General features: G+C 39.0%; 2 protein-coding genes across 3 annotated transcripts in view; both read left to right on the top strand.

Annotated features, from left to right (window-relative positions):
* Window positions 1–586: 586 nt before the first annotated feature.
* On the top strand, window positions 587–12,268 carry capzb (capping actin protein of muscle Z-line subunit beta). 2 transcript variants are annotated; one of them, XM_067397171.1, is made up of 10 exons: window positions 587–746; window positions 5,580–5,669; window positions 6,916–7,037; window positions 8,085–8,198; window positions 8,274–8,415; window positions 8,495–8,611; window positions 8,693–8,758; window positions 8,855–8,931; window positions 10,684–10,778; window positions 11,503–12,268. In XM_067397171.1, exons 1-9 carry the CDS (start codon window positions 744–746, stop codon window positions 10,775–10,777), a joined length of 825 nt encoding a protein of 274 aa, XP_067253272.1. In that variant the 5' UTR covers window positions 587–743; the 3' UTR covers window position 10,778; window positions 11,503–12,268. The 2 variants fall into 2 exon arrangements, with proteins under 2 accessions (XP_067253272.1, XP_067253274.1); XM_067397173.1 differs by lacking the exon at window positions 10,684–10,778 and having other exon boundaries at window positions 11,503–12,267.
* Window positions 12,269–16,085: 3,817 nt separating this feature from the next.
* The window catches only part of celsr2 (cadherin, EGF LAG seven-pass G-type receptor 2), a 48,934-nt gene continuing 39,213 nt past the window's right edge, over window positions 16,086–25,806 (top strand). Inside the window, exon 1 of the mRNA XM_067397167.1 lies at window positions 16,086–19,590. Coding sequence (XP_067253268.1) covers window positions 16,086–19,590 — 3,505 coding nt within the window. The remainder of the gene's footprint in view (window positions 19,591–25,806) is intronic.

The following is a 25,806-nucleotide window of genomic DNA, read 5'->3' as shown; positions in this document are numbered from 1 at the left end:
TTTAATTCCGTTATCACTGTTAAAATATACTAAAATGATGCCTTTTCTAGCATCTTTTCTGCATGTGCCCTGTTTAACACAGTAAAATCTAAATCCTGATCCTTAAAGAATAAAATGTAAATAAATAATAAATTTCCTAGCTGAAGAATATGTCATACCTGCACTTAAAAACATACCAGAAATGATAAATAATTGATTAAACATTTAATGTTCATAAGAGTTAAAAATGATATGATAATGCATGCAAAATGTTATAAATATTTCATTTATATTTTTCAGTTGATTATATTTTTAACTTGATCTATCTATCTATCTATCTATCTATCTATCTATCTATCTATCTATCTATCTATCTATCTATCTATCTATTAATTTTAAGAGAGAATAAAATAAATGTTATATTGTAAAGTCAGATTTTCACTGCGCTGCTCTCTGACGCCCCCTACTGCCCGCACACGCCCTCCCAGTTTCCGCCACGCCCCTGTTCTTCTATATTTGGCCATGCCTTACTAAATCGCCTGTGATTGGTCTGCGCTGTATCAGAGCGGAATGACCCGGATATGCATCGCGCCCCTCCCCCGCAGGATCCCGGATGAGGAAGTGAAGCGCTGACAGGGCTGGGTTCCGTCTGAGAGTCGAAGCCGAACCGCGTCCAGACAGACTGAAACAAACCCGCGCAGCGAACCGAACCCGCCGCCGCCGCAGCCTTCAGCCCCGCAGAGACGCGACCGAGCGCCGCAGACATGGTGAGAGCCGCCCGCGACGCGCTTTGGGTCGATGCCCGTTTTAGGAAGAGACGCGCTGCGCCTCCAGAATCTGAGCCGAACACACACACACACACACACACACACACACACACACACACACACACACACACACACACACACACACACACACACACACACACAGTGTTTATTCAGTGTTGATGAATCTGATGTTTATCTGACAGAATGATTCGGTTTTGTTGTGTTTTGGGGTTGTTTGAGTGTGTAGTGTTTGTGTTTATGATGTTTTTAACTCTCAGAGGGTTTTAGTTTTTGAATTTAGTATTTGAGCTTTAGTTTTTGGTATTTTTGAGGGTTTAATATTTGTTGTTTTAGTGTTTGAGTGAGTTATTTTTAGGCTGTTGTTAGTTTTTAGGGTTGTGTCTGAGTTTAGTCTCTGTTGTTTGTTTGGGTTTAATTCTGGAGTTTTGGGGTAAAGTGTTGCAGGTTTTAGTCTGATTTTAGGTTATTGTGGGATTTATTTTGTAGGGTTAAGATGCTTTTTAGGGGCTCAGTATTTATTTAGCATGTATGTATTATCTGTCTGATGGGCTTTTTAAAGGATTAGCTCACTTTCAAATTTCCTGATAATTTACTCACCTCCATGTCATCCAAGATGTTCATGTCTTTCTCTCTTCAGTCAAAAAGAAATTAAAGGGTTAGTTCACCCAAAAATGAAAATAATGTAATTAATTACTCACCCTCATGTCGTACCACACCCGTAAGACCTTCATTCATCTTCAGAACACACATTAAGATATTTTTGATGAAATCCGATGGCTCAGTGAGGCCTGAGCAATGACATTTCCTCTCTCAAGATCCATTAATGTACTAAAAACATATTTAAATCAGTTCATGTGAGTACAGTGGTTCAATATTCATATTATAAAGCCACCAGAATATTTTTGGTGCGCCAAAAAAACAAAATAACGACTTATATAGTGATGGCCGATTTCAAAACACTGCTTCAGGAAGCTTCGGAGCGAATCAGCGGTTCGGAGCACCAAAGTCACGTGATTTCAGCAGTTTGACACGCGATCTGAATCATGATTCGACACAAAAGATTCATAACGCTCCGAAGCATGTGTGAACAGTGCGAACCACATGGAATCTGATCTTTTCAATATGTGCTACTAAATCCGACACCGGTCAGATGTTTTGTAACGCGACCGGAGTGTGAAAGGTCATATCAGGATTCATGTGATTTTTACGTCACTCGAGATCAACGTTCGTCTGCGCTCATGGGAGTCCATTCAAAGATTTTACACACCCAGTGTTATCTAGAAAGGTAGTGATGTGTCAGATCTCGACAGCTCTATAATACAAGAAAACATGAGGCTCGTATCATAAACGTGTCGCCTCATTGTCTTTATTTTTCATATCGCCTGGATATAATTTCACTGACTTCCACGGCAGATCACACTGTAAATAAACGGGTAATCACTTCCGTGTTTACTTCCGTATAACAGCTTGCTGTGTGTGTTGCCAAGTCCACGGTTTCCAGCAGAATTGTGTTACTTCACTGTTTCCGCGGGTTGTTTTGGAACTCTGTGGGTCTAGTCTGTTTTCAGTTGATGAATGAGCAGAATATGTAGCGCCTAGACTTATGCCGATATTCGGTAATGCGATAAATCGCGATAATGAATATGCACAATATTGTAATCGTCGGCACTTCAGAATACCGTAAATAATAATTTATTACCAATTATTAATTTTTTATAAGGCAATTAAGAATACTTTACCCATCAATCGTATAAAATGCACAACACCGCTGTATTCTGCGTCAAAAGGACACGCGCTCAGATGTAAACAATCCCAACGTGCACGAGAAGCACATGGCGGAACCAGTGAAGGAGACGAGCTGAATGAAAGTGCGCGTTCACTCTCTGACAGCAGAGGGCGCTGATGGGACAGCAGAAATGCAGCGGTTACCACGGAAACCGTGCAAACAAAGTAACTGTGCTAGTGAAGTTTTTAAAATGCTTCAAACAGACATTCATTTTTTTGTAATCTCAGTGTTGTTCATCACAGCACCAAATACTGAATACTTAAAAAAGACCTGAAAGGATATTTATTTTCAAACCTAAACATTTTTATATTTTAATCTGGACTACAACATGCCCTAATGATTAGAAATGTTCTGATTATTTGTTATTGTTCAGTAAAACTTAAAGACATACGGCTTCATTAGTTAACATGTTAATTCATTATCACTAAACTGACAATAAAAATACTTATAAAGTATTAATTATTATTAATTAATGTTAACCACTACTACTTAATAACATTACTAAAATCAAAAGAACTTATTTAATGGACCGGAGATAAACTAGCAATGATCAGTTGTGTTTCTAAACTAACATTAACAAAAAATAACACTTTCTGTAACAAATGTAGCTATTGCTCAATCTTAGTTAATGCATTAAATAGAGTAAAGTGTTATCTGTTGTTCTTTATAGCCTCATTCTTTTAGTCAGAGTTTTGTTTTATTACAAAAAGAGTTCTTAAACCTGTTAAACTATGACAAAAATAGCAACTTACTTCAATATCGTGATACCGTATACCGTGATAAAAGCTTCATCAATTAATCGCAACATGAAAATTTGATACCGTCACATGCCTAGTAGCTCCTCCCATCCAATAAATCACAATAATCTTTGTTTCTTTTGATATGAAGCAAAGTCTCAGATTTCAAATGACGTCCATCTTATTATGAGATTCAAAAAATAAATACCGTTTTGGCGCTGTTTAATGTGGCGTGACGGATCGCTTTAGCACCTCAGTTAAAGAGAAGCATGTGATCATCCTCTCCTCCGCTTTAATACCAGTTACAGCGAAATAAACATGAACATCTGAAGGTATGTTAAAATATACAGTACAACTTACTGAAATCCGTATCATGTCTCGTGTAATCGCTCAATCAGTGCTTCAACCTCAATAAAACAGCTTCAGTGTCACGTGACGTCACATTTACCTCAGAAAAACACATTCAGTGACCATAAACTCATTAGTCAGCTAGAAAAGTGACTCTAGAAAGAGAAATATAGCTATGCACCGCTACATATTCATTGTAATGTTCTTCAATATTTAATGTTTGAATAAATCGGCTGCAATTTAAATGTTTATATTTTAAAAAAACTAATTGGTGTAGAAATATTATGTAATACTAAACTTTATTTATAATAAAAACATCTTTGAGTGTAATTTAAGTGTTTGTATATAAATAAGTTGATTTAATCTTCAGTATTATTATAGTAGCACCAGCTGACTCTCATGTGTAGTTTACAGCATTAGTGGAGAGATTTTTCCTTTAGAAAATTTGCCATGTGCCGAAACTGAAATACTACATCCAGTGTTTGGTTTGGGTTTTGTTGGGGGACAGAAGTCATTTGCGTCTCTTGTAAACTCTGCTGACAGTGCCGTGTAAAGTAAGTGTTTATTTCACGTCAGCATTTTCCCCTGGGTCACGTTTGCTGCCATTAAAGGGATATTTCAGCCAAAAATGAAAATACTATTGAAGTCAATGGCTACATTCTTCAAAATGCCTTCATCCGTGTTCAACACAAGGGTTTGTCAGTATTTAATGGGCAGTGTTCAGGGCTTGTTGGCTCTGAGGGTTTGAGGTTGTGTATATAACCGAGAGAGAGACCAGGTTCACTGGTTGAAGTGAAGATCTGTCTATCTCAGGAACAGAGTAAACCTCAGCCCTTCACCAGACGAGTGTTTATCTCTGGTTGTGCTTCGGCCGCGAGTTCAGTGGAGCAGACGCTCTTCACATCAGCCACATTTAGGCCCAGAGCAGGTGGTGGTCCGTGCCCTTTGACCCCTCACATGTAAACTCTGCGTCAGGAGCAGGAGGTGTCGCTGAAGCTGTTTGGACGGCCCATGACGGCCCCTCAGCTTGTTCTCATGAGTTTTTACATGTTTACGCTCAGATTGGAAACCAGAAACGTCACGTTAATGTTCTCCAGATGACAGACCGGACGCTTCAGGACGTTTGCTATTCTTGGCCTAAATCAGGGTTCGTGAAGATGAGTGAACTCAAACGTCGGGATTAACTGTTGAATGCTGGGAAATGAGATCATTTAACGTTAAAGCTAGTTTTGTAATTGTGTGAAGTGGTATTTTACATTCAAAACCTGCCGACATTATTGGATTTAATTGATGGATAACGAATAATCTTTTTTTCATTTGTTTTGAAGGATTTCGTAAACAAGTGTTCATTTAATTTCAGTAATGTCTCATTTGTAATTGTTGAAAGCTTATTATTGTGGGAAGAAGTATTTTAAGTTATTAAAGTTTTATTTTTATGATTATTTTAATTTTTCTACTATGAGTTTGGCATGAAATATGGCTGACATTTCATAATAAGCAAGAATTGTTTCATTGAATTACGCACATTACCCGTTCTAAAGGTGTTTCTGAGAGTCACTAAAGCTGCATTTATGATCAAAAATACAGTAAAAATAGTGAAATATTATTCCAGTGTAAATCAGCTGTTTTCTATGTGAATATATAATAAAGTGTAATTTATTCCTGTGATTTCCAGCATCATTACTCCAGTCTTCAGTGTCACATGATCCTTCAGAAATCATTCTGATATACTGATCTGCTGCTCAAGAAACATTTATGATTATTATCAGTGTTGAAAACAGTTTCTTTACTGAATAAAAAGTCTTTTGAAACATTATAAATATCTTTACTGTCACTTTTGATGACTTTAACGGTACTTGATGAATTAATGCATTGATTTCTTTCAGAAACTCTTACTGACCCCAGACCTGTGAGGATAATATCTGACTCTTGTTGTTTCAGAACGAGCAGCAGTTGGACTGTGCGCTGGACCTGATGAGGCGTTTGCCTCCGCAGCAGATCGAGAAGAACCTCAGCGACCTCATCGACCTGGTCAGTGATTTCACGCCTCTCTGAGATGTCTATTGCTTTCATTTTAGTTTTAGTAATTTTGTATTGTGCTTGTCATTTTTTACTTTTTAAAGTTTTTTAGCTTTACTTTTATATTTTAGTTTTAACAATATTATGCACTTTTTCATTTTTGTGTTTTTAGTTTTTTATATTTCTGTTTAGCTTTAATTTATATTTCAGTTTTAGTGTGTGTGTGTTTATATATAATTAGTTTTAGCAATTGTATCTGCTTTTGTCATTTTTATTAGTTTGTTTTTTTAGAAAATGTTTAATGTTCAATTTAAGTTTATTTAGGTTTTAATCATTTTAGTTTTATATTGAGTTTGCAACATTTCTATTTTTATACTTATATATATTATATTCATCAATTGAAATATAGATGAAATAAAATACAAGAAATATTAGATGAAAAACTTAAAATCTTAAAAATATTTTTCATATTAAATGAAAACTTAAAAAGTTTTTAATCTAATATTTCTTGTATTTTATTTATTAACACTCCACTGATGATCGTCCTTGAAGCGCTCGAATATCATTGACCAAATCTTAAATTTGACTTTAATCATGTGACTTCAGAAGACAAAAGAATTTGCATAGCATTGAAATGTTTCAGTCAGAAATCTCTAGTAAATGATGCAAATAATTACAAAGAAACTAACACTGAATTTAACATGACAGACTGAAATCGTATTTTCTTGAAAACGTCCTATAATCTTCGAGTTACAATTTGAACAGTATGTTTTCAGTACAGCGCAGAAGTCATGTGAACAACAGTTATTAATTATACTTTTATTATGTTTTAACACTGTTTTTGGTCATTTGTGGCGTTTGATCACCGTCTGTTTACATTATAAGTAAAAGAGCATCATGTAGATTCTGCTAAATATCTGCTTTTGTGAGTGAATGCTTCAGTTTTGTCTGAATGAACGTTTGAAACACTCGTGTCCTCTCGTTGCGTTCACATCACCTCTCTGTGCCGCTCTCCCGTCCGTCTGAGCGTTGTTAGCCGTTATTAGCGCTGGTGTCAGTCACGCCGCAGGAGCAGCGGCTCTCTGGGTTCGGTCACATGTTTCTCATTGCTGCTCCAGTGTGATTTTCACCTTCAGGAAGTGAGCGTGTGTGACGGCTGATGGTTCAGTAATGAGTGTCAGACAGGCTGCTGAAGGAATCCACTTCCTCTCCGGCAGGGTAAATCATTTATTCTGTGTGTGTGTGTGTGTGTGTGTAGGTGCCCAGCCTGTGTGAAGATCTGCTGTCGTCCGTGGATCAGCCGCTGAAGATCGCTCGCGATAAAGTCGTGGGCAAAGACTATCTGCTCTGCGACTACAACCGTGACGGCGACTCCTACAGGTGCAGTCCTTCCCTCGCTCTCAAGATGAGACGTTCAGACGGATGTTCACGCTGCTCGCGTACATACACGGAAACGCTTTTTGCTAAAAAATACATTTTATTTGGTTTAAATTTTAAAAGATTAAGATTGTTTGGTTGCTGCTGTTTGAATCCAGAAAAATGAAAAACACAACACAGTTTCTGAAATAATAAAACCTTTAATAGGGTCCTGTTAGTGTAAAAAATAAATAAATAAATGAAGTTGTTAAAATATTTTTGAATTCATTTGATTAAACATGACCTGTGGTTATTCAATTTAATTAAACCATTGAAAAATGAAATGAATTTGGGAAAATAAGATTAATTTTATGTTAATACTTGCGTGTTAAATTGCATGTTTCACAGTTTTATTAATTAAACATACTTTTATTATTAAAATTTAATTTAACCATTAAAACCGTATCCAGAAGAATTATGACGAGAAAATGTAATTTGAGTAAAAATTGAGGAAAAAATGAAATTTAGAAAAATTAAAAAAGTCATTCAGAAAAATTAAAACGGAAAAAATTTAATCCAAGAAATTAGAACAGGAAATAAATATAAATTTTATATATATATATATATATATATATAAGAAAATGTATTTCAGAAATGTAATCCATAAAAATTAAAACGGCATAAAATAAGAAAATAAAGAAAAGGAATCCCGGAAAACCCGGAAAAGTAATTTGGGTTTTAATTTAACCATTAAAACCTAATCCAGAAGAATTAAGATGAAATAATGTAATTCAGAAAAATAAAAATTTAGGAAAAAAGGAAATTTAGGAAAATTAGAAAAGAATAAAAATAAAATCAGAACAGGAAAAAAAAATGTAATCCAGGAAAATAAAAACTGAATTTAAAAAAAGAAAAAGAATCCAGGAAAACTAATTTTTGTTAAACTCTTTATAAATTGTACAAGTTTCATGATTTAAATTAATTAGACATGCTTTTTGATTACTAACATTTGCTTAAAATGTAGTGTAAAATGTCAGGTGTTTGAGTGTCATGTGATCTTGTGTGTGTCAGATCCCCCTGGAGTAATAAATACGAGCCTCCTATCGACGATGGCGCCATGCCGTCCGCCCGTCTGCGCAAGCTGGAGGTGGAGGCCAACAACGCCTTCGACCAGTACAGAGACCTGTGAGTACACGCCCCCTCAGCTGCCGCGCCGCCATTGGTCAGCGGCCTGACTGACGCGCTGTGCTCCTCCCGCAGGTATTTCGAGGGCGGGGTTTCCTCCGTCTACCTGTGGGATCTGGATCACGGCTTCGCCGGCGTCATCCTCATCAAGAAAGCCGGCGACGGCTCCAAGAAGATCAAGGGCTGCTGGGACTCCATCCACGTGGTGGAGGTGCAGGTGAGGGTCACACGTCCAGGAAGTGACATCATTTGTGCTGTGATTGTGGTGTGATGGATGCAGTGTGAATGTGTTGCAGGAGAAGTCCAGCGGCCGCACGGCTCATTACAAACTCACGTCCACCGTCATGCTGTGGCTGCAGACCACCAAAACGGGCTCTGGAACCATGAACCTGGGCGGCAGCCTGACCCGACAGGTAACGCCCTCACTCTCGCTCTGCTTGTAGCCGCGGTGTGCGGTCCTGCGCGCTGATGACCTCTGTGTGTGTGTCTCTCAGATGGAGAAAGACGAGACGGTCGGCGAATCTTCCCCTCACATTGCCAACATCGGCCGCCTGGTGGAGGTGATTCACACACGCTTCAGAGCTGCTTTAGGTCACACGTGTCGTCATACATGCTGAAACTGTGTGTGTGTGTGTGTGTGTGTGTGTGTGTGTCAGGACATGGAGAACAAGATCCGCTCCACTCTCAACGAGATTTACTTCGGCAAGACCAAGGACATCGTCAACGGCCTGAGGTACGTGTGCTGCAGACTGGATGATGTTCACTTCCTTCTGGATCTTCTGCATTCTTTCACTCGTGTGTTTACTGTGGCGTACGGGAATACTGTTTCCTCAAGCTTCAACTCATCGCTCTGTTGCGCTACAGTCACCGGCTAGAGTGAACCGATTCAAGAACGAGTGATTGTTTTAATGAACCGACTCACCGGTTGAGAATCCATCTGATGACTCACTGAACTGGAGACGGTTCTTGATTCACATGTGTTCAAACTCAAAATGAACCAACAACTTAAGTGATCCGATTCATGAATGAGTGATTCTTTTAATGAACTGACGCACTGGGGTGTGTTTCCCAAAGCGAACCATGGTCGCAAGTTCAATAGAGTTCAATGGGACTCACGACCATAGTTGGCTAACGATGCTTTCGGGGGAAACACCCCTGGTTTAGAGTCCATCTGATTGACTCACTGAACTCTACACAGTACATGTTCAAACTCAAAATGAACCAACAACTAAAGTGATCCGATTCATGAACGAGTGATTCTTTTAATGAACCAACTCACCAACCAGTCTCAGACGCACAGTCCATCTGATGACTCACTGAACTGGAGACGGTTCTTGATTCACTTGTGTTCAAACTCAAAATGAACCAACAACTAAAGTGATCCGATTCACAAACGAGTAATTCTTTTAATGAACTGACTCACCGGTTGAGAATCCATCTGATGACTCACTGAACTGGAGACGGTTCTTGATTCACTTGTGTTCAAACTCAAAATGAACCAACAACTAAAGTGGTCCGATTCATGAACGAGTGATTCTTTTAATGAACCGACTCACTGGTTGAGAATCCATCTGATGACTCACTGAACTGGAGACGGTTCTTGATTCACTTGTGTTCAAACTCAAAATGAACCAACAACTAAAGTGGTCCGATTCATGAATGAGTGATTCTTTTAATGAACCGACTCACCGGTTGAGAATCCATCTGACGACTCACTGAACTGGAGACGGTTCTTGATTCACTTGTGTTCAAACTCAAAATGAACCAACTCGTACAGTTGTACTTGAGACTCGTGAATCATGAATTGGTGTCGTCACTCACTTCCTAATTCAGTTCAGATCAGAGTTATTTTACTTTTTATTTTAGTTTTATTATTTGAATTCACTTTTATTTTTATAGTTTCTATTTTTCACGTTAACTTTAGTTTCATATTCAATAATTTCATTGTGCTTTTGTCATTTTATTTTCTTTTTAGGCTTAATTTATTTTTATTTCTGTTTTAGTGCTTATTTCAGCTTATTGCCAAGGCAACATAACTCATTTTCGTTTAGTTTTTCAGCTTTCATGTCAATTACAGCTTTGGTTTTAGTTAACGATAATAACCTGGTTCAGATTCACATGGTAACTTCTGAGTGAGTCGTCTTGAATGAACTGATTCAGAAGAGTCATCTGGTGGTGAATCAGACTACACTGGTCGCGTCCAGCGAGAACTGAACAGATTTGCGTGTTTTCTTTCTAATGAATCAGAAAATCCACATTATTACCCATGTTTCTCATATGAACGTCCACATCAGTTTTGGTTTGTTTAAGGAGTCGTTTTCTACATGTCACCATAAAATGATGTTTGATTATTCTGGTCGCAAATAGATTCATCATCTTTCCTGTCCAGGTTTCCTCATCTGTTTTTCACCGTTTGTCATTCCTCCCTCCCTCCATCTCTCTCTCTCTCTCTCTGTCTGTCTGTGGTTGGGTTCGTGGGCTCCAGATCTATCGAGTCTCTTCCTGATAATCAAAAGTACCGTCAGTTGCAGCGGGAGCTCTCTCAGGTTCTGACCCAGCGTCAGATCTACATTGACTAGGGTCAGAGGCGTTTGCGTGTGTTTGCCTGCCTTAACAAACACACTAACTGCATGCAGGTGCATTCTGGGTAGAGCTCACCAATATTAATGTGTGAGAAGCCCATTAAAGGGTTAGTTCACCCAAAAATAAAAAATGTCATTAATTACTCACCCTCATGTCGTTTCACACCTGTAAGACCTTCATTCATCTCCAGAACACAAATTGAGATATTTTTGATGAAATCCGATGGCTCAGTGAGGCCTGCATAGCCAGCAATGATATTTCCTCTCTCATGATTCGACACAAAAGATTCATAACGCTCCGAAGCTTCCTGAAGCAGTGTTTTGAAGTCGGCCATCACTATATAAGTCGTTATTTTGTTTTTTTGGCGCACCAAAATATTCTCATCTCTTTATAATATTAATATTGAACCACTGTACTCACATGAACTGATTTAAATATGTTTTTAGTACATTAATGGATCTTGAGAGAGGAAATGTCATTGCTCAGGCCTCACTGAGCCATCGGATTTCATCAAAAATATCTTAATTTGTGTTCTGAAGATGAATGAAGGTCTTACGGGTGTGGAACAACATGAGGGTGAGTAATAAATTACATTATTTTCATTTTTGGGTGAACTAACCCTTTAAGCTCAGTGCAGATTCCTGAGGTGGATGCGTTTTGGTGGAACAGGCGTGTGAACGTGTGTGTGGTTCCCGTCTAATCTGTGTTTGGTGTTTTTCAGGAGCGTCCAGACGCTGGCGGATAAATCGAAGCAGGAGGCTCTGAAGAACGACCTGATGATAGCGCTTAGCCAACGCAAGCAGCAAAGCTAGAGACGATCACCTACCCGTCTCTCTCTCTCCGTCTGTCTCACTCTTTCTGTCTCTCCACCTCACGTCTGTCTGTGGAAAATAAATGGAAAAGGAGAAAAGGCTTTTTGTTTTTGTATTTTCAGCTGTCTCTCTCTCCGCCTGTCTGTCTCTCTGGTCTTTAATCATGTAGTATTAAGATCTGTCTGATTGGTGACATCACAGTGGGGGCGGAGCTTTTCTCCCGCCATCAGAAGAACAAGTTTGAGTAGTCTCACCCTCCACCCGTCAGAAATAATCGAGGAGCCCCAGAGAGGCGGGTGATTATATAAATATATATATAAATATACACACATGTATGTATTATGACCTTTATCATTAATATTGATCTTGCTGTTAATATTAAAGTTCTGTTTGAATCCACACAGATGAGTGTGTGTGAGTGTGTGTGTGTGTGTCTGCGCGAGAGTGTGTGTGAATCTCTCATTAACAAAAGCAGCAAACATATTCCTCCTGTCTCTCTCTCTGTCCATCTGGGAGCGTCAGACGGTTTCGTTGTTTTCTTAAGGGGTGGATTATTATTTGTCAAGTTTTTTTTTTTTCTTTTGGTCTTTTTTGTTTGTTTTTTTTTTGTAAAGCTTACAGTTTATGTTATGATAGGGCCTCCAGCATCAATAAAACCTGGAAAAACGAACTCTGCCTTGTGTTTTTACTGTCAAAATCGCTTTATAATGCTGGTAAACATACACAATTTTCTCTCAGTCATGTCTCTCCTATCACAACACAATCTTTCTTCTCACATAATAGTCAATTACACGCTAATCAATATTTCATCAGACGTGTAACAGATCGGATAATGTCGAATCAGTCGGTCATTATCACGAATTAACTTCTCTGGTGATTTGATTTTATCTAAATGAAATGAATACTCACAGCAAATGTGTTGGTGGTGATAGACTTACTTTACAGTCGTCTGGACGAATCTTTAGCATGATGTAATGTTTAAACTTTGGACTCATATTCTTGTTCTTTTCTTTTAATTACTCTTGTAAAATTTTATTTATTTTTTATTTTTTTAAACGACGACGGCTATTTTCCCCTCAGGAAAAAAGCGCGCGAGTCTCCGCCGAGGCGTTGCTGGGCAGATTAGAATCTAAAATATGTGAAAACTTTAGTTGGAGATACGCGACGCGATTTAACACCATAAATCATATCCGGTATAAAGTTGATCAGAAATGATTTGTTCAGTAGATCATGCAGGATATTGGAGTCATTCTACGAAACGGTGCCATTTCCATGTATTTCTCAAAATTTTCATGAACAAACTTTTTTTTTTAAAAACAAATCTACAACTTGAAAGATATGTCAATCCTCCAAAAAACATATTTTCCCACAAAATCTTTATTAATATTATCCTTTTTATTCAGGCAAGGAAGCCATTCTTGTACCACCCCGTCACGGACAATATGTGCCATATGGAGTAGTAAAACCTAATAACAGCCTAAAAACCTAATAGTTTTCCTAATAGTAAAATGTCTCTTTTTTTGGAAACCATCAATAGAAAGTCTGTAATTTAATATATTTTTTATTCTTAGATTTTTAATCTTGAAATATGAATTTGATGTTTTAGTGGCCTCATTGTTTGTACTGAAAAAAAAAAAAAATGAATTCACTTAAAAAATACAAATAAAGTTACATTTATCTGACCAGTCCACACAACAAGAACATCATTCAACATTAATTTATGTAATATTTCATGTTCTTTCCATAAACTTTTAACAAAATGACCCTGTGACGGGGTGGTTCACTGTCCACAAATCTCCCATGTGGTCAAGTTTCTCACCTAGGATACATGCTTTCAATCTGAAATATAATTTTCTTTGTAGGCTATTAGTAATGTAAAGAAATGACTAAAAACAGTTTTCCCTATCTATTTTGCGTGAAAGGGTGGTAAGTTGAAGCTTGACGGGCCCTGACTAACATGAAAAAGCAACAAATAAACAATGTAAAAAAAAAAATTTATAAGTTGCCTGCTTTTGTTCTTGGTGGCTCAAATGGTGTCACTTCGGCTTTGTGATGTCATTTAAAGGAACAGTGCATTATTTACAGATAAAACAAGTTAGTGTGACGTGGTGAGTCAACCTGAGGGACGCGCACACATCATAAAATATTTGCAAACAAATTTGGTTCATTGTGAATAAATATATCTTGTGTAAACAGGGACACACATATAATCCTGAAAATATATGTTTGAAAAAAAACTTATGATGGTGATATTTTAGATGCAAATGTCATGTTGGTTAACACAGACGTGAAATTGGCTATGTAATAATGAAAAAATGATTAAAAAATAGTATGCTAATCTACAAAAAAAAAAAAAAGTATTTTATCATATATCATGTTAAAAAGAACTTTAAACTTTGGAAACAGACTTTGGGACACGTTATGGCCCTCGTTTCGTAGAATAACTTATTTTTGACTCTCTTCCCTCGTCACATCATCCAGTGGAACAGCGCGCCCCCTATCGATGAGGGTCCAATATAAACGCTCTTCACAGCTGTGGACTTAAATGTGTCTGTCAGGTATGTAAGTAGGTATGTAAATATTAAACGCATTGGTATTTAAATATTATTATAACCCACTCATTCAAATTTTAAACTTTAACTTTCTGTGAGGAAAAACAGAATAGGCCTAAATGCACATGCGGTGATATGTTCAGGACAGCAGGGGGCGCCAAGACAACAAACATTTCTGGAGTTAAAAAAGAAAAGATGTTGATTTTAAGCATTACTTTAACAGCTCATGAGCTCTGTTAATGCGCCAGTGATGCAAAATACTTTATCTGAAAAAAGACATCAAATGTGTTTGTTGTTTTGTAGGTTGTATTTCTATTTAATTTTAAAACGGATAACTTATTTATTTTTATATTTTGTGCTTTTATAAATGTAGACATTAATAATGTTAAAGGGTTAGTTCACCCAAAAATGAAAATAATGTCATTAATTACTCACCCTCATGTCGTTCCACACCCGTAAGACCTTAATTCATCTTCAGAACACAAATTAAGATATTTTTGATGAAATCCGATGGCTCAGTGAGGCCTGAGCAATGACATTTCCTCTCTCAAGATCCATTAATGTACTAAAAACATATTTAAATCAGGTCATGTGAGTACAGTGGTTCAATATTAATATTATAAAGCCACCAGAATATTTTTGGTGCGCCAAAAAAACTAAATAACGACTTATATAGTGATGGCCGATTTCAAAACACTGCTTCAGGAAGCTTCGGAGTGTTATGAATCTTTTGTGTCGAATCAGCGGTTCGGATCGCGTGTCAAAGCGCCAATCTACTGAAATCACGTGACTTTGGCGCTCCGAATCATGATTCGACACAAAAGATTCATAACGCTCCGAAGCTTCCTGAAGCAGTGTTTTGAAATCGGCCATCACTATATAAGTCGTTATTTTGTTTTTTTGGCGCACCAAAAATATTCTTGTGGCTTTATAATATTAATATTGAACCACTGTACTCACATGAACTGATTTAAATATGTTTTTAGTGCATTAATGGATCTTGAGAGAGGAAATGTCATTGCTCAGGCCTCACTGAGCCAACGGATTTCATCAAAAATATCTTAATTTGTGTTCTGAAGATTAATAAAGATCTTACGGCTGTGGAACGACATGAGGGTGAGTAATTAATGACATTATTTTCATTTTTGGGTGAACTAACCCTTTAATGTTGCTAAACAGAACAAATAATACCCCAACCAAACCATATTTTTCTCTATTTTTCTTTAATTGTATTTATTTTGTATTATTAACCTATTATTTGGCGATTTAGTGGATTCTGAAGGTTCATAATATTTAATTTTAGTTGTGCGAACGTTAAGGAAACATTCCATTGGAAATTCTACATTTGACGAACATTTAAAATAAATAACAAAAATAGACAAAAGTTCACTAAAATATTCCAGAAATAAACGTTCTGTGAACCATGTTGTGCCAGATAACTGACGAAAATTCTATTAACGTTACTGGAAGAACGTTTGTGCGTAACTTTGAGAGAACCTCGCCACAACGTTCCCCGTTAGCTCAGATATCTCAGTTTTTTTCGATCTTTATAGCTTTTCCGGAATTTATTTATCACTTTTATAATGACGAACAACTTCTCGACAACAAGAGTCTTTCGTTTTATCCTTTAGTTCTTCATTCAGTAAAATGACTTGATGTTCCTCTCCAGAGCAGATATTTTCTGAATAGCATCGGCAGGGTGTCTTGGGGCAGTTGCCCTTTTAAGATCTGCCCCAACCTCCCCCTCTTTCTCTCTTTCTCTCCCGACGCTCTGAATCAGGTTTATGTTAATGATCCCCTCCCCAGATTCACGAGCCGTGTTCACCGGAGGTGTGTGCGTGACCGCAGTGCGTGGATCAGCATGGAGACTCCACACGCGAACTTTGAGGGGAAAAACTGGATTTAATTCATTCGCCGTGGAAGCGCAGCAGCGAGGAGCGATGAAGTGGGATTTGTTGCTCTTCGTTTTCGGGTGGTGTAAACTCCCGTGGCTCGTGGATTGTTTCGTTGTTCATGTGAGTGAGGATGCGGGACCGGGCACCGCGATCGCCGATCTGGAGAGAAGCGCCTCCTGCGCGCTGGACCAGCTCATCCTGCCCCGGTTCGCGGAGAGTTTTCTGCGCCCGGATGCGGGAGTGCTCACTTTCTCGGGCGCTAATTTGAACTGCGACTCGGTTCTTTTGAACCCGTTCACTGTGTACGCGGTCGTGGACTGTGCGGACAACACGTCCGGTTTTAGACACCTTTTAACCAGCCAGTATAGCGTGCACGTCCACGGAAAGAACTGCACGAATAAACGCAAACGGGAAGAAAAACTGGACGTGGAAATTATAAGTTTAATAGACACTTCAGAGTGCCTTGAGGCGGGCACCAATGTTTTCCGTGTGTTTGATGTGTTACCGGGCAACCCGACGCACTGTAACGTAACCGGGACTTCAGTGCTTTACGTCTCCGACGGGCGGCTGTTTACTTCCGCTCCGCTGTGTTTCACCCGAGACTCTCTGCTAGAGTTTCAACTGCGCTGCGTGGGACGCGCACATACGGGTGTCGCGCATGCGCACTGGCGCGTGGGTCGCGGCCCGTTCACACAAGCACACCTGAGGAAGTTACTGCAGCGGTCCGCGCGCTCAAACTCGGGCCTGCTGAGCAGGAGGAGGAGGAACGTTAACAATAACCCTCAGTTTCAACCTCCCATGTATCAGGTGTCCGTTCCGGAGAATCAACCATCCGGGACTTTTGTTGTTGTTTTAAAAGCAGTTGACCTGGACGAGGGTGAAGCTGGCAGGCTGGAATACTTCTTAGAGGCCCTGTTTGACAGTCGGTCCAACAACCTCTTCGCCGTTGACCCAGCGAGCGGCGTCGTTTCCACCGTGGAGATACTAGACAGAGAAACAAAGGACACGCATGTGTTCAGAGTCACGGCTGTGGATCACGGAACGCCACGACGTACAGCCATGGCCACTCTCACCGTAACGGTCAGCGACACGAACGATCACGACCCCGTCTTCGAGCAGCAGGACTATAAAGAGAGCGTGCGAGAAAATCTGGAGATAGGTTACGAGGTCCTGACGGTACGTGCCACGGATGGCGACGCTCCCGTCAACGGAAACATCCTTTATCATTTGCTGAACAATAATGGGACTAACGACGTGTTCGAGATTGATTCCCGCTCTGGCGTTATTCGCACACGAGGTCTGGTCGACCGCGAAACCGTCGAATCCTATATGCTGCTGGTTGAAGCAAACGACCAAGGACGCGACCCCGGCCCTCGCAGCGCTACGGCAACCGTCCACATAGTCGTGGAGGACGATAACGACAACGCGCCTCAGTTCAGCGAGAAACGCTACGTCGTTCAAGTTCCCGAGGACCTGACGCCCAACACGGAAATCCTGCAGGTGACGGCGACAGACCAGGACCGCGGGAGCAACGCCGTGGTCCATTTCAGCATCATGAGCGGGAACACGAGAGGCCAGTTCTACATCGACGCTCAGACGGGCAAATTGGACTTGGTGAGTCAGCTGGATTACGAGATGAATAAGGAGTACACGCTCCGCATTCGAGCGCAAGATGGCGGACGCCCGCCGCTCTCCAACATCAGCGGCCTGGTCACGGTGCAAGTTCTGGACGTTAACGACAACGCCCCCATATTCGTCAGCACTCCGTTCCAGGCAACAGTGCTGGAGAACGTTCCGGTTGGATATTCCGTCATTCACATTCAGGCTGTCGACGCTGATGCTGGAGATAACTCCCGATTGGAATATCGTCTCACGGAGACCACGCCCAACTTCCCGTTCACCATCAACAACAGCACCGGCTGGATTGTCGTAGCGTCGGAATTGGACAGAGAAAGCGTGGACTTCTATAACTTCGGAGTGGAGGCGCGAGACCACGGAACGCCGGCTATGTCTTCATCCGCTAGCATCAGCATGACTATCCTAGACGTCAACGACAACAACCCTGAGTTCACGCAGAAGGCCTACTACATGCGTCTGAACGAGGACGCAGCCGTGGGGACGAGCGTCGTCACCGTGTCCGCCGTCGATCAGGATATCAACAGCGTGGTGACGTATCAGATCTCCAGCGGAAATACAAGAAACCGCTTCTCCATCACCAGTCAGAGCGGCGGAGGCCTGATAACACTCGCTCTACCGCTGGACTACAAGTTGGAGCGACAGTACGTGCTCACCGTCACGGCGTCAGACGGCACACGCTTCGACACGGCCAAGGTTTACGTCAACGTCACGGATGCCAACACACACAGGCCCGTTTTCCAGAGCTCCCATTACACCGTCAACATCAACGAGGACCGGCCCGTCGGCACCACTGTGGTGATGATCAGCGCGACGGACGAGGACACGGGTGAGAACGCTCGGATCACCTACTTCATGGACGACAGCATCCCTCAGTTTAACATCGACGCAGACAGTGGTGCCGTGACCACACAAATGGAGCTGGACTACGAGGATCAAGTTTCGTACACGCTCGCCATCACGGCTCGAGACAACGGCATCCCGCAGAAATCCGATACCACCTACCTGGAGATCCTGGTGAACGACGTGAACGACAACTCGCCCGTGTTCCTGCGGGACCGCTACTTGGGCTCGGTCATGGAGGACATTCCCGTGTTCACCAGCGTTTTGCAGGTGTCGGCAACTGACCGCGACTCGGGCCTCAACGGACGCATCTTCTACACCTTCCAAGGCGGAGAGGACGGAGACGGCGACTTCATAATCGAGTCCACGTCGGGGATCGTCCGCACCCTGCGACGCCTTGATCGAGAAAACACGCCCATCTATAATCTCCAAGCGTTTGCGGTGGACAAAGGTGTTCCGGCGCTCAAGACGCCAGTTGACATTCAGGTGACCATTTTGGATGTAAACGATAACCCGCCTGTGTTTGAGAAAGATGAGTTTGATATCTTTGTGGAGGAGAACAGTCCCATTGGGCTGGTGGTGGCCCATATATCTGCGTCAGACCCAGATGAAGGCAGCAACGCTCAGATCATGTACCAGATCGTCGAAGGCAACATCCCTGAGATCTTCCAACTGGACATCTTCTCCGGAGAGCTCACCGCTCTGACCGACCTCGACTACGAGACGCGTTCGGAGTACGTCATCGTGGTTCAGGCCACGTCCGCCCCCCTGGTCAGCAGAGCCACGGTCCACATCAAACTCATTGACAAGAACGACAACATCCCCATCCTCAAGAACTTCCAGATTATTTTTAACAATTACGTAACTGATAAGACTAACAGCTTCCCCTCGGGAGTGATCGGGCGGATCCCGGCCCACGACCCAGACATCTCGGATCAGCTCCACTACAGCTTCGAGGCTGGAAACGAGCTGAATTTGGTGATTCTGAACCAGAGCACAGGAGAGATCCGACTCAGCCGAGCCCTGGACAACAACAGACCGCTGGAGGCGTCCATGAAGATCTCAGTCTCAGGTAAGAATCTGTTTCTTTAAGTACATGCTTCTTTAGCAGCTTGCGTGACATCTGTGCATTTGTAGCTCTCAGTGATGTATAATACATGACCTTTGCTCTGACATGCAGTGGCTCGGTATTAATAAATGAGCGAGAGAATGCTCTGCCGTGCCGCTGCGGGACACGGATGTTGGTTTAGCAGATCTGTCTCCATTTCCTTGAGGTTATTTGACATTGAAGCAGTGCACATTAACTGTTACTCATGAATGTATAGCGGTCGGTCCTCGCGTGACTGTGGCCTGATGGACAGCCTCCGGGGAAACACGCTCGGCTGGCCTTATATGATTATTGTTCATTCTGACAGAAAGATACATTGCAGGCCAATTATTATGAGACAAAACTGCGGAAATATGTTGTTTTGTAGAGTTTAAGGGCGAATCTAACTTTTAAGACCATTGCAATTTGAACAAAACCTCAAATAAGTCACTTTACTTTGGTAACATGTTTGAATGAGCAGAACTGGACACAGTTATGTTCAATATATGACCCAATGTGTAAGTTTGTAAGCCGTAGAAACATGTGCGAGATCTAAAAACGTATGATTTAGTGCAGTGGAGCGTCAGGACATCCTTATTGTTGGACCCTGCTTTACATGCAGTTAAATGCGAGCCGAGCTTCAGCTGCTCTTTGTGTCTGTGAGGCCTGAGGGTCAAAGGTCAGATGGCCAGCGCAGCGTAAGAACGGTTAGCGTTCGTTAGCTCAACCAGAAGACTTTGTTTTTCTGTTGCTGAGCCTCGAGAGTGTCTTTAATGAAAGAGGAAGAGCCCCTAGTGACACATGAGAGTGTTATAGATCGATTCATACATGTGTAACAACTGGTGCCGCATCTCCACCAATCAGAGAGCAGGACGCAGCGCTCGCATCACACCTGCTGAGGAGTGTGTCAGTGCCACGCTGAGAGAGAGGGAGAATAGAGATGAAAATACTGCTGAGGACGAGTGTGTGAGTGTGTGTGTGTGTGTGTGTGAGGCGCGGCAGGGATGTGATTTCCTGTTTGATGGTAAATATCTTTGTTTCAGACTGATGAACTGTCTCGTCTTTCATCTTTCTGTTCGGGAGTCTATTATAAGTGGTTTGAGACACACTACTTATGCCGCATTTATATTACATGGTTCAAGTGAACCGATTCTGATTTGACACGGATCGGACATGACCTACGAACATGTAAACAGGAAAAAAGAACATGGATTCTGGAATTCTCAGATCAGTTTCAGGCCTCATTCATATGTGGAAGTGAATCTTTCGCGTTGACGTCTGTGTTGTGAATGTTCATGAGGTCTACAGATGTTTCTGTAACAGCGACAGGATTCTTTGGATCAGGCTAAATGCGTGTGTTTTTGCTCCAGCATCAGCTGGAGAGATTATGAGCCGCTGATGTGTCTTTCTCTGCCGCTGTAAATCCTCACAGTAAATAGCAGTAAAGCCTTCATTGATGAAACACTGAGATGGGATTTGTGTTCATGAACACATGCTGTGACGCACTGAGCCCTTCACAGATAGACATAGTCTTTTTGACATAACATAATGTACAGTTATTCAGTGTTCAGTAGTTTTTGGGTTTTAATTGTTCAAAATTACCATAAATTCAGTGCTGTGAAAAAGTGTTTGCCCCCATCTGAGCAAGAAAAAGGCTTGGAAAACCTGTTCGAAAACAGTCCGTTCTTTAATAATAAAACTTTATAATAGATGTAATTATCATACACTGTTTTTACAGTATACATATTTACAAGGGTTTTTTTTCCACTGGAAAACAGACAAAACTTCCTCAAGAATAGATTTTTTATAATGTATTATAATTCACATGTATTATAAGAATTTTTATAATTGTTTTTATTAAGAAACTATTAGAAATATATATTCTTAAAATCTGCTTATAAACAGGATTTTTCACATTATATTATTATTTTGTTTATTATTTAAAATAATTATTAAGCATTTAATATGAAAAAGTAATATATTTTACTATTAAATATGAAAGCGTAACTTTCATCTCATTTTATAAAAATATTAAAAATGGCAGAAAAGCAGATGACAGACAGACAGCACTGAACATTTCTGGCACAGAACAGTCTCTCACAGTTGAGTTTCCTGAGGATCTCTGCAGGTTCTGGAGGTTCTGGTTCTGCTGTGTTTGTGTAACTGAACCCGTCTGCTCTCGCTGCTCGACGCTTTGAGCCGGAGAAACACGACACTTATGAAAGGAACACGCTGCTTCTCAAACACCTTAGAAGTGTAGCTTGATTATGTTTTACAAAAATGTCTTGTGATTTTAATTTGATTTTGAAAATTGGTGGTGTTGTCTTGAAATCCTACTAAGAAGTTCCTTAGCGAGCTTGAAGTTGTAATAATAACTATAACATTAATATAACTGTACTACTGTACTACTATACAATATATAAAATGATTAACTTTAACATCAACACCATTGTTGGATATTGTTTTGTTTATTATAAACGCTGCAGTTTTGTCGCCTGTCTCTTTAAATGCTCAAGCTCTTTAAAGCAGGATGGATTCTGATTGGCTGTCAATGTTTTTATTGTTCGTCACTATCGTTATAGTTGTGCTCTCTGCTATTTTCTTAGAGTTAGAGTGATTATTAAAACTGCATGGTTATAGTTATTGTTGTAGTTATCATTACATTTACTGAAATAGAAAATTGTTCTAATTATTATCATAGTTGTTTTGATCATCATTGTAGTTATAGTTATTGCTATAGTTAATCATTGTTATCTTTATAGTTACCGTTATAGTTATCGTTATAGTTATTGTTAGTGTTATACAGTAGGTATCATTATAGTTATCATTATTGTTATCGTTATAGTTATTGTTAGTGTTGGTGTTATAGGTATCGTTATAGTTATCGTTATAGTTATTGTTATTATACTTAGTTATAGTTAGTTATCGTTATAGTTATTGTTAGTGTTGGTGTTATAGGTATCGTTATAGTTATCGTTATAGTTATTGTTATCATTATCATTATAGGTATCGTTATAGTTATTATCTTTATAGTTATCGCTACAGTTAGTGTTACAGGTATCATTGTAGTTATTATAGTTATTGTTATTATAGTTAGTTATAGTTATCGTTATAGTTATTGTTAGTGTTGGTGTTGTAGGTATCATTATAGTTACCGTTATAGTTATTATCATTATAGATATCGTTATAGTTATTATCTTTATAGTTATCGTTACAGTTAGTGTTAGGTATCATTATAGCTATCGTTATAGTTATTGTTATTATAGTTAGTTATAGGTATCGTTATAGTTATTATCTTTATAGTTATCGTTACAGTTAGTGTTAGGTATCGTTATAGGTATTGTTATCATTATAGATATCGTTATAGTTATTATCTTTATAGGTATCGTTATAGTTATCGTTATAGTTATTGTTATCATTATAGATATCGTTATAGTTATTATCTTTATAGTTATCGTTACAGTTAGTGTTAGGTATCGTTATAGTTATCGTTATCGTTATAGTTATAGTTATAGTTATTGTTATTATAGTTAGTCATAGGTATCGTTATAGTTATTGTTATTATATTTAGTTATAGGTATCGTTATAGTTATTATCTTTATAGTTATCGTTACAGCTAGTGTTAGGTATTATTATAGTTATCGTTATAGTTATTATCTTTATAGTTATCGTTACAGTTAGTGTTAGGTATCATTATAGTTATCGTTATAGTTATTATAGTTAGTTATAGTTATCGTTATAGTTATTGTTATTATAGTTAGTTATAGGTATTGTTATAGTTATTATCTTTATAGTTATCGTTACAGCTAGTGTTAGGTATCATTATAGTTATCGTTATAGTTATAGTTATTGTTATTATAGTTAGTTATAGTTATCGTTATAATTATTGTTATTATATTTAGTTATAGGTATCGTTATAGTTATTATCTTTATAGTTATCGTTACAGTTAGTGTTATAGGTATTGTTGTAGTTATCGTTCTTGTTATCTTTATAGTTATCGTTATAGTTATTGTTATCTTTATAGTTATTGTTATAGTTATTGTCAGCGTTAGCGTTATGGTTATTGTTATCATTATAGTTATCGATATAGTTATTGTTATCATTATAGGTATTGTTATAGTTATTATCTTTATAGTTATCATTATAGTTAGTGTTTATAGGTATCATTGTAGTTATCGTTATTGTTATCTTTATAGGTATCGTTATAGTTATTGTTATCAATATAGGTATCATTATAGTTATTATCTTTATAGTTAGTGTTATAGGTATTGTTGTAGTTATCGTTATTGTTATCTTTCTAGTTATCGTTATAATTATTGTTATCGTTATTGTTATCTTTATAGTTATTATAGTTATTGTTATCTTTATAGGTATCGTTATAGTTATTGTTATCAATATAGGTATCATTATAGTTATTATCTTTATAGTTAGTGTTATAGGTATTGTTGTAGTTATCGTTATTGTTATCTTTCTAGTTATCGTTATAATTATTGTTATCGTTATTGTTATCTTTATAGTTATTATAGTTATTGTCAGCGTTAGCGTTATGGTTATTGTTATCATTATAGTTATCGATATAGTTATTGTTATCATTATAGGTATTGTTATAGTTATTATCTTTATAGTTATCATTATAGTTAGTGTTTATAGGTATCATTGTAGTTATCGTTATTGTTATCTTTATAGGTATCGTTATAGTTATTGTTATCAATATAGGTATCATTATAGTTATTATCTTTATAGTTAGTGTTATAGGTATTGTTGTAGTTATCGTTATTGTTATCTTTCTAGTTATCGTTATAATTATTGTTATCGTTATTGTTATCTTTATAGTTATTATAGTTATTGTTATCTTTATAGGTATCGTTATAGTTATTGTTATCAATATAGGTATCATTATAGTTATTATCTTTATAGTTAGTGTTATAGGTATTGTTGTAGTTATCGTTATTGTTATCTTTCTAGTTATCGTTATAATTATTGTTATCGTTATTGTTATCTTTATAGTTATTATAGTTATTGTTATCATTATAGGTATCGTTATAGTTATTATCTTTAGAGTTATCATTATAGTTAGTGTTATAGGTATCGTTGTAGTTATCGTTATTATTATTATTGTTATAGTTATCGTTATCGTTATTGTTATCTTTATAGTTATTATAGTTATTGTTATCTTTACAGTTATCGCTATAGTTATTGTTATATTCATTATTTTAGTTATCGTTATAGGTGTGAATGGATCTTTATGCCTGTTGTGTTTTATCACACTGCGGTTCAAGCGTCCAGCGTATGTTTGTTAGCGCGTGTTAGCGTGATGTTAGCATGATGTTCTGGCGGTCAGGCTGGTTTCAGTCACTCTTCTGAGGTCATCAGTCAGAACTTCACCTTCACTTATAAAACTCTCTCTCTCTCTCTCTCTCTCTCTCTCTCTCTCTCTCTCCTGTTGTGTGTTCCTCTCGCCCCTCCTCCATGTCTTTCAGTGTCTTTTCTCTTGCGTGTGAATAATGCCGCTGAGAAATGCTTTTGTTAAGCGCTGAGTCGCCATGACGACCTTAACAGAGCCTGAGAAATGCCTGCTGGGTGGGGCGGGTCACAGCGCGAGTGTGTGTGTGTGTGTGTGTGTGTGTGTGTGTGTGTGTGTGTGTGTGTGGCTTTTAACATGCTAATGCTTTGAGACTCTCAGGGCTCCTGGACGGCCTCCATAATGAAGAGTAATGTGAAGAATGTATGTGTGTGTGTGTGAGTTTGTGTGTGTGTGTGTGTGAGGCCACAAATAAATACAAATGACCCAGGAAATGTCCTGCGAGTGTGTGTGTGTGTGTGTGTGTGTGTGTGTGTGTGTCGTCTGCTTGTTTCCTGATTAGATTAAGATAGTCGGACCGAACTTCTTTGATTAGCACTGCAAACACACTCATGATGTTGGATCTTCATCATGTCCTCAACAGGCTCTCATGTGGGATTCATGTGGAACAGCAGGGAAATGTGTTGCGTAGGAGGTGTGAGTATGTGTGTGTGAGTGAGTGAGTGAGTGAGTGAGTGAGTGTGAGTGTGTGTGTGTGTGTGTGTGTCTCGTCATTTCTCTGGATCAGATTGTGGAGTTGCTGAAGTCAGATTCAGCACACTGTCGCTGATATTGATTGATAAAGTCGTTATGAGCACATGTTCTGCTGCTGCTGTGAGTAGACTGGACTCTTGCCGTG

The sequence above is a fragment of the Chanodichthys erythropterus genome, chromosome 10 (assembly GCF_024489055.1).
Source record: "Chanodichthys erythropterus isolate Z2021 chromosome 10, ASM2448905v1, whole genome shotgun sequence".
NCBI lineage: Eukaryota > Metazoa > Chordata > Actinopteri > Cypriniformes > Xenocyprididae > Chanodichthys > Chanodichthys erythropterus.
Note: the sequence above shows the minus strand (reverse complement) of the source record. Positions and strands in the feature narration are given on the sequence as shown.